Raw genomic sequence first — 9,757 nt, 5'->3', positions numbered from 1 at the left:
TTCAAGCTTATTTACTAAAAAAAAAAATTTTTTTTAGGTTATTAAAACATTAAAAGTTTTAAAGAAGAAATTACATGTGGGTGGAATACGCTGACAGATCAAGTGTGAAGAAAAATTTGGATAATGTAATAGTATTAACAATTTACAAAGACATTGAAGATGATAAACATTAAAAATTTTTTTATAATTTTCTAACAATAAAATTATTATAAAAAAATTTTACATGTTAAAATTAAGAAAAAATTATTAGTGGAAATTTTTTAATAGAATTTAAAAAATTGACAGCTGTCAGCTGTAAAAATGAAAAATTTGTATTTTTTTTTTTTTTTTTTTTTCATAATTTTCGGTACGTATAAATACTATAAATACTTTTTAAAGCTTTTTAAGATTAAAAACGTAAAAAATTTTGAAGAAAAAGTGACCTATGATTGAAACAAGCAGAACGCTCAAGGGTGATGAGAAGCTTGGATCATAATGCGATATTATTTACCATCCAGCCAATAAAAATTTAAACGTCCACTAAATGTCTTAGCAGCGCTAAACGTTGTTGAATTATTACTGAAAAGTCTGGGTGTACTTACTTGGGTTGTTGGTTTGATGAATTTACGTCTCTATGCCAAAAGGAGTAACTTGACAGCGAAGAAAACTCACATGTAATTTAATAACCAAATTAAATATTTCTTCTAGAAGACACCAACATCATAAGTAAGCTCGCAAAAAGGGAACTACCGGGAACAGGAGATAAATTTTGAGGAAATATACCCTCCTAATAGAGTAATTAAAAGCTCTGAAACGATAGAAGCAATAAAACCGGGAATTCAAGAAGCTGTAGCGGGGGCGTGGTTAAGAATACTCTGGTGTTTAGGAACCAATAGGACGTGTGAGTAGCTGAGAAACTCTTTCTGGGCGTTAAATTACATCTTGGCCACGTCTCTCCGCACGTTAAGCCCCGGCTTTTCGTCAAAATAACTTGGTTAAAAAATATTTTAATGCTTAACATATGAAAATAAATGTTGGTGAGCACGTAGGCGTGTTATTGCTGCTCACTTGTTGCTCTTACACAATATCGCAAGATAACGCCCAAAACAAAAGTTAAGTACTAATTTATTCATTTCTGTTTCTGTTAATTCGCCGTTTCAGTCAGTGAACATATACCAGACCTATCTCAGTGATTCGTTTCTTCATAGATCTAAGTATATGTGCTTCACTTAGTTCTTAAACTATTTTTAATAAATTAATAAATATTAATTTAATAAAAGTATTAATTGTGTAAAAGTGTGATTTGTTTTTAGAGATTTTTAAAAACTTGAGGATTATATCAGTGACTTTTGTATCAACTGGCTTTGATTAATGGATCCAATTATATTAGGTAAGCACTCTTGCTGTTTATTATAATAATTATTTAGGCTGCATTCAAAAATGCTCTATCTCTAGCTACATAATTAAAAAATGACCTTGTATCTTGTGAAGAATTGACATTTTTAAAGATATAAGCTCATCCCGATGTTACACTCATCAAGAGCTTTCATTTGAGTACCCACATCAATTTTTCATATATATATATATATATATATATATATATATATATATATATATATATTTAATACATGTATATATGAAAAATATATAAAAATTCATGTGGGTACTCAAATGAAAGCTCTTATAAGAGGATGAGCTTATTTCTAAAAAATTTGGATTAAAAAATAGAATTTTCAAAGAAGAAATAGAAAAATTAAAACAAAATCTTTGGCGGATCATTTTACCCCAATCCGTCGGTTAGTTTTAATAAAAACTATTTAAATATATAGAATCATAGACTGTGAGTAAATCTATAATGTAATTATATCAATATAACCGATCACCCATGGACATTAATTGATAACCTCTTTGTATACAAGAGGTCTTGGAGATTAGCTAAGGGGCACTGACATAGATTATTCAAATTATAGTCTTCTGTTTACTTTATGCTTCATTTAAATATCACCGTTCATTCATGCTCGAGAAAAATCTTTTTAAAATAATAATTTACATTGTTTCAATTAGGTATATAAAATATAAAACTAGTAAAAGAAGAAATAGATTTTATTATTTTTGTTTCTTTGATATTTTCAGTGACCGGCGTCTTTTAAATCTAGCGAATCCAGCTCAAGTGAGCCGTTGCCGTTTGATAGCTACCGAGAAATTTATTAGATCTGAAGATATTTTTTAAAGATCTGCTTTTGATAAATTTATTGAAGCTTGGATTATGTTTCATCCATTTGTTTGTTTATGTTTTTCATCTAAGTGGTAATCCTATTAAAACAAAGCGAAAATTTATTCAGAAGCACTTTTACTCAAATTTTATTTGATTATTCAAAGCTGTGTTTGATTTTTGTCCTAATCAAACAAAACTAATTGAATACTAATTGTAAACTACCGTTTTTTTTTTTTTTTTTTTTTTTTTTTAGTTCGTATTTTATTTCATTTTAAATAAATAATTATATTATTTAAAAATTTTATAAATAATCTGAGATTATATTTTTCAGGAAGAAAATTTATTTTTTAAAAGAAGAAATAATGAATATTAAAAGAATTAGCAAAATGTTGATTATATACAAGATCAATTTATAAAGTTAATTAAAAAATAATGAGAATAATTTGGACATTATATGTCAGCAATATCACATGTGAAGATAAGAAAAAATAATAATAAAATGAAATAATAGGTTAATTATAAAATTTCATTAATAACTGTTGGGATTGTTTTGAAGCGTATCAGATTCAGGACTGAGACCTTTGTCGAACATGCCCAAACAATTACACGAATGCACCTACACAACCTTAGGGAAGCAATACATTCAAGATGCTCTGTTGAAGAACGGCAATTCTTAAAATTATATTCCCTTTCACCCTTGTAGGCGGTTCGTAATGCGAGTCGAATATATATCGTAAGTTTTTTTTTGTCAATATCCGAATCGGCGTTTTGAACTGCTTTCAACAGGGTTCGATCCAGACACTTTCTGGTTACGCGTGAGTTTAACGTTACACAAAAACTTTTATAATTTTAACTTTAATAATAAAAATAATAATTTTATTTTATTTTTTTTTTTTTTTTTTTAGACATTATTAGAGTTTTTCTTCTACAAAAAGAGAGTGTTAATAAATTAGACAGAATAGTGTAAGATTATTTTAATTACCATCAACGCAATAAATTAAAAGGTTTATTTACTCTGGTATAATAAAAGTAAGTTGAGCGTTAAAGAAGAAATAAATAAAAAGTAAAATTTTGGTAGAGAATAGAATTTATCTACAAATTGCGGCTAATTTCTTGGGACAGATTTCACTCGAGACTTGACTTGAATTCAAAAAAATAATTAAAGTTGCTCACGCGCCACCTTTCAAAATAAACCAAAAGTTTAATAATAAAAAGCTATTGGAGGTTGTTTTGGCAGGAACCTGACTTTTTTTGACTAAATACTGACGTTTAGAGTTATAGAGGATTGTAAGTTAAAAAATAAAACATATGTTCTGGTAGACCAAAGGCAAAGAGCGACACAGTGACATTCATCAAGACGTTAGAATCAACACGCCCACTTTAGAAAAGAGTTTTTATGAGTGTACACAAATACATTCGTTGTCCTCTGTGCTATCCTTTCCCTGACATTTTTAAAAACTCCAAGAAGCCTCCCTATCTCAAATCAAGTACGCTTTTATGTATGTTAATGTTTATATATACCTTATATATTGCGGTTACTACTTGCCACTATAGCTTTTCACTTTAAAGATTAGTATTAGTATTAGGGGCAACAGTATACTTGATACTTCTTTAAAAACACACGTGTATTACATGCGTGTAAACTTACTGCCGGCATGGAACTTTGATCTTTGGCTATTCATCACCCGTCAAATAAAATCCAACAACTCGAAAAATATTAAATATTTTTTTTTTTTTTTTTTTTTTTTTTTTTTTTTTTCGCCAACTTACATTATTTCTTCTTTTCTTCCCTACGGAATATTAATGCGTTAAGGGTTTTCATTTTTAAACACAATATCTATTTCTTCTTGTCTTATTAATAATTATAGATTTTAATGTTTAAATTTAATTAGTAAAACATCCTGAAAAAAATTAAAAATAAAATTAATTCAAATATTTAGTTTAAAAAAAAAAAAAATCTATTATATTAATTAATACTATAACGATCAAATCGGATATAGTAATAAAATAATTTCTCAGAAGGTCTCTTTTAAAAAGAACATATTGTCACATAATCCATTTTTATTTTAATGCTTGGTAAAAGACTTTATGACACTTCTGGCTAGAATAATAAACTTTTCAAGTTAATCACTCTAATTATGTTCGAATGATTGCCATAAAATTTTTGAAGTAACTAGGTGGGATTGGAGAAAAAAAAAAAAAAAGATAGAGATTTTTTATTTTTCATAAAAAAAAATTTTTAGCGACAATTTTTCATTTAATCCCGATAGTAAAATTCATTGAACAAAATATTAATTATTACTAATTTGAATTCTTCTCACACATTCGTAAATAAAAAATCCTAGTATTTTTTTCATCCCACCGCCTCGGTACCGTAAAATATCAAATAAATATATCTAAGAAACTATATTGATAATACTTAGACAAAAAAAGCTCGTTAGTTAACAGAGCCGACGCGACAAAAGCGTGCCGCCGACGCAACGGTCACATTACTTTATGAAAAAAATTATTTTTTGCCATTAAAGGATGCTAATCTTTTATTTTTGGCATTAAATCCCATTAGAAACTTTTAAAAATTTTATGATAAATAATATCCTGGAAATTAAAAAAAATTTGCCGAATTCTAAAATCAAGAAAAATTTCTTAGTTTAATAATCAAGAAGAAGTTCTTGCAAATTACTTACTTAATTGAATTTTTATTCTGTATAAATTTATGATTACTAATAGAAGTATCCAATCCAATAAAATAGTTTCAATTACTACAGATTAGACTTGTCCCGCCTAGCACAATGATCAGATTTAACGACTGAAAAAACGATATCAGGCCATTAGTTAATTGCCTGAGTGCGTACCAATTAATTAGAATGAATTGAATTATAAAATAATACTCTGCAGTATTAAATCAATTCATTAAAAAGTAGTTACCTGACAAATAAGATCCATAAAAAAGATTTCTTCTTTTTCAGAAAATAACAATGGACTTGGACAGCAGCAACAGCAACAGCAGCAGTACGGGGAAGTGAACCAGCTGGGTGGAGTGTTTGTAAACGGTCGACCTTTACCAAACGCAGTGAGACTCCGAATTGTCGAGCTGGCCCAACTGGGGATCCGACCTTGTGACATATCCCGGCAATTGCGAGTCAGCCACGGATGCGTCAGCAAAATCCTGGCCCGGTACCATGAAACAGGAAGCATTCTACCGGGCGCAATTGGCGGCAGCAAGCCCCGGGTGACAACTCCAAAAGTCGTTCAGTATATAAAGCAACTGAAGCTGAAGGACCCGGGGATCTTCGCCTGGGAAATCAGGGACCGGTTGCTGTCCGATGGAATCTGTGATAAGTACAACGTCCCATCAGTCTCCAGTATCTCCAGAATATTGAGGAACAAAGTCGGCGCCAACTCTGGCGCTCTTCACCATCCTCATCATCCTCATCATCCTCATCATCACCACCATCATCACATATACGCAGCTGCTGGAGCTACTCTGTGTCCAGTTCCGTATCCACCGTCGCCTTATCACCAGCCTCCTTCGGCAGTCACTCATCATCATCACCACCATCATCACCAGAGCGAACGATTAGGTAAGTTCGAGTAATTAGCGATTCCGTAACACACCTGGTATCAGGAAGCAGTAGTTGTGTATTTTATCTGCAAGAAGAAATATTTTTCCGTCAATTATTTGATCATCAGTGCGTCGGATTAAAATTCATCTTGTTCTCACCTTGGATTTAATAAAATTAAATAAAATTAAATAAAATTAAAATACTACCGCGATGTGTGTATTGTCTGAAGATAATTTAAGATGACACCAAGGTGCCACGAGAAATGCTGGTGTATTGATCAGTTCCGGATGAAATGAATTTATGCCAAGCGACGAGAGATTTTATGAGTTGGCTGATCGAGTTAACCACCGTTTTATTGAACTACGTCAAGTTTAAACTGGCAGATGATTGACCAGTAGCTACTCTTTAAATCATCGGGTAATTAATTACACGTGAAGAATATACTTTTGGTTAAAAGGTCAAGATATCAATTTTAGCTGGTCTTTTTTGGCTTTATGCTTTATAATTTATCAAAATATAAGGATCATCCTAGTCAGAACTCTGTTAAGCTGGATCATTCTGACCCTTTTAAGACAGAAGATAACTTCTTGGTCCAAGTTGGATAGAGTCCAAGATGGAAACGCCAGAAGATCCCGACGATCAAACAAGTCTATAAGCGACTAAACGCCATTCGTCAATCTTTTTTTAAAACATTTCTATCTCAGTGCAGAAAAGTGTATAATTATGGTCGCTAGTGAATTCACAGACTAAAAATTATTGTTCTCTGAAGACTATATTTTATCTAGATAGTATTTTGTATAAGTTTAAATGCAGTATGTGGTTGTTGACTTGACAAAACAATGTAATACAATTTTTAATGCATGACTATTCTTCTGGATTTACAAGTGATAAAGCTCGTTTGCTAGGATCGTTAATCCTCTTAAATTAAAGGTAAGCATCGCAATTCATATCCTTGTTCGTACCAAAAAAGCTCACTGCTATAATATTTTTAGGTTGAACTAGTTGACGAAATTACTGATGCATGCAGAAAATAACAAAACAATTGTGTAACATTTATATGCATTGTGATTACATGATCGTCTGCATCGATTTTTGAGCTCTCAAGGGCGCGTCGACAGTATTTTTAATTTTTAGAGTGCAAACAACTTTATTTTATCGAAATCTCCGACGATTTATTTAATTGTTAAATTTTTAGAGCCTAATTTTGGCTCAAGTTTTATAAAAAAAAATTAATTGTCCTTAGTTAAGGTCTAATTTTGTTTTGTTTCAGATAAAAACTTGACATTCTCTATCAAGAAAATTTTAAAGCAAGATCTCATTGGTTTTCATAATTCAAATCAACATTTTTAATCTACGACCAAAAGAAGATTATATTTCACCTCTTGGAAATCACTAGCTACGTATCAAGCCAATATATATTAATGAAAATAAATTTAGCAGATATTTAATAATTTTTCTAACAAATAAATTATGGCAAAAAAAAAAAAAAAAAAAAAAAAAAATTGACATTCAGAAATTTTAAAAAATTTTAAATGCAATTTTTTAAAAATAATTTTTTTGTTAAATAAAATTTAAAAATTATCTAGTGACTGCTAACTTTTATGTCGTTATATATTACACTTTATTATTTCTTCTTTGTACTTAAATGAGTTTACGTCGCACCTAAAACAAAAAATTATGTAAATAATCTGTCAATACACTGGTAGGAGCTTAAAATAATTATATATACAATATAATCATTTATTTTATATGTTATTATTAGTTTCAAGTATTATTAAGCTAATAAAACTAAAAAAAGAACGCTCATTAAAAGCTGTATAAATGTACTGATACTTTGATTGCTATTTTTTTTTTTTTTTCGATAAAACTTTTCGCAAGCAGTTTTATTAATTGCTTGGTAATTAAGGATGCCCGTCGTGATGAATGGAGATATTGTCTTCACAATATTACATTCAGTAATTAAAGCTTCGGATTTTATATGATAAACATTATATAAATATATTTGTAACAATGTTATTTTATTAATGTAATAATTAATATTTATATTTATTAATTTTTATTATTTAAACTTTGTAAGATGTGTTACTGTAAAATAGATTAATACACAGTGGAATTAATTAAATTATTAACATAACCTGTATTTATTCCCAAAGTCACTCAAAGTTAGGTTAAGCTTTAATTTTCAACACAAAGTTTAAATATTAAAAAATAAATTTTTATTTCAGCTTACATTATCACTGCCTCATCATATCCTTCCTTTGACGTTCACTCTCAACCCCATCGAAGTTACCCCTCATCAACGTCGCCCCGATCTCCCTCTTATTCGACGCCAGGATCGACTTGAAACTCGCCACAGAAGAAATCAGCGCCATGTTTTCTGCAAAACTATATACTAATGTCTACTTTTCACGTTCTTGCTTTCAGAAAAAGGGGTCTGACATTTTTCTTTTTATTATTAATTTATCAATTAGTATTTTCTTATGATGTAATAGAAAGTCTCACCAATAAATTATACATACTTTATATTTATTATTAAATATTTATTCACTTTTGTCAATCAGCTGATTTATTAACTTTGTCACTTTGAGGTTTGTTAATAAAATTATTGTTTAAAAAATTTAATAAAAAAATTTCACGAGTAAAAAAATTATTGTAAGAATTAAAAAAGATTGACAACTGTCAGTTGACTTCAGATCATTAAAAATTTTTCAACACTCTGAAGTTAACTGACGTTAAAAAGTTTTTTATAATTTTATAGCAATTAAAAATATTGTTAAAAAAAAATTTAATAATCAATTTCACGTGTAAAAAAATAATTAATGAAAATTAAAAAAAATTAACAGCTGTCAGCTGACTTCAGTATGATCAAAATCTTTCACCGTGTATCAAAATTTAATATATAATAAACAAGTATTATTCTACACTGTACACGAATTAATGGATTAATTCCAAGATCAACGTGAACTGATCTCTTGGTTAATTTAGTGCCAACCCGTATAGAAAATTCTCGTCTCCGAATCTCAGATATTATAAATTGTCAGTTGAGTTACCGGGCGTGGGTTCAAGAAACATTAATAAACTCCATAAAAAAAAAAAAAAAAAAAAACTAATTTTCATCTTTTCAATTTAAATTGAATGTAACACGTGCGTATCAACTTAATAATTTATTGTTCTTTAAATATATTTCTATTAATGTTCAAATAAATTAAACCTTTTAATTTATTTATCTCTAATTGTAATAAGTGTGAACATAACCTAAAACATTTAATTTAAAATTTTCTTGAAAGATAAATTAAATTAAAGTGATGAAGAAAAAAAAAAAAACAAAGTGAGATAAATTTTAAAACATAAATAAATTAACAAATAAGACAATACTTACGTGCAGTGTCTAATTTTTCAGCGCTTCTTTGAAGCTGTGTTCTGGAAAGTAATTTATAGCTTCTTATATTAGAAGAATATGTTCAACTGTTTTCAATTAAATACCATGTGCTCTACACGCGTTGTTAGGGGTCATAAGACAGGTTCCCATGCACGTGATCCGGTACATATTAATTGAATTGCGGTACGTCTTAATTGAATTGCAGGTTCGATGTAAATATCAAATATCAACCGCAAGACCTTCAACGGGTTGCAATCCAATCTTTAGATTGGACAATTAAATTGTCTTGGGTAAAAAAAAAAAAAAAAAAAAAATAATAATAATAATAATAATTTCTAACTCTTGATAATTAATAACCCCGGTAATTAGATTTAAACCCGTTAAATAAATTTGTGGATATAAAATCTAGTTGTTAGTCATTTGTATCGAGTTTTACAAGCTAAATTCTTGGCTGAGCTGATCAGCAAGCCAAGATAAATCTCCCTAAAATTTCTACATATTCGTTGACATAAAACAACCTTCATTTGGTGGTCTTCACTCTGCCGACGGCATATTTCGCGACAACCATTGAGTTATAGTCGTACATAGTCCCGTCGCCGACGCTGCATCTCAAATGTCAGT

The 9,757-nt window shown here is 29.3% G+C and overlaps 1 protein-coding gene and 2 long non-coding RNA genes across 4 annotated transcripts; 1 reads left to right on the top strand and 2 right to left on the bottom strand.

Annotated features, from left to right (window-relative positions):
* The first annotated feature begins 1,150 nt into the window (after positions 1–1,150).
* Positions 1,151–8,251, top strand: LOC141533421 (paired box protein Pax-1). Of its 2 annotated transcripts, XM_074252314.1 has the most exons (4): positions 1,154–1,193; positions 1,293–1,369; positions 5,161–5,775; positions 7,983–8,251. In XM_074252314.1, exons 2-4 carry the CDS (start codon positions 1,351–1,353, stop codon positions 8,099–8,101), a joined length of 753 nt encoding a protein of 250 aa, XP_074108415.1. In that variant the 5' UTR covers positions 1,154–1,193; positions 1,293–1,350; the 3' UTR covers positions 8,102–8,251. The 2 variants fall into 2 exon arrangements, with proteins under 2 accessions (XP_074108417.1, XP_074108415.1); XM_074252316.1 differs by lacking the exon at positions 7,983–8,251 and adding an exon at positions 7,028–7,159 and having other exon boundaries at positions 1,151–1,369.
* Positions 4,004–5,256, bottom strand: LOC141533423 (uncharacterized). The gene is made up of 3 exons (XR_012480271.1): positions 5,120–5,256; positions 4,879–5,000; positions 4,004–4,095 (listed from the first exon to the last, which is right to left on the bottom strand). It is a non-coding gene; the product is annotated as an uncharacterized LOC141533423 (long non-coding RNA).
* On the bottom strand, positions 5,734–9,447 carry LOC141533422 (uncharacterized). Its single transcript, XR_012480270.1, has 3 exons — positions 9,137–9,447; positions 5,916–8,142; positions 5,734–5,842 (listed from the first exon to the last, which is right to left on the bottom strand). It is a non-coding gene; the product is annotated as an uncharacterized LOC141533422 (long non-coding RNA).
* Positions 9,448–9,757: the final 310 nt, after the last annotated feature.

The sequence above is a fragment of the Cotesia typhae genome, unplaced genomic scaffold, assembly GCF_013202065.1.
Source record: "Cotesia typhae breed Kobodo isofemale line unplaced genomic scaffold, CoteBio_Ctyphae contig_83, whole genome shotgun sequence".
Classification (NCBI taxonomy): domain Eukaryota; kingdom Metazoa; phylum Arthropoda; class Insecta; order Hymenoptera; family Braconidae; genus Cotesia; species Cotesia typhae.
Note: the sequence above shows the minus strand (reverse complement) of the source record. Positions and strands in the feature narration are given on the sequence as shown.

Bases quoted from the DNA above. Each gene is read 5' to 3' on its own strand.
- LOC141533421 (XM_074252314.1), top strand. The intron at 5,776-7,982 runs GTAAGTTCGAGT...TTTTTATTTCAG, and splicing joins TCACCAGAGCGAACGATTAG to CTTACATTATCACTGCCTCA.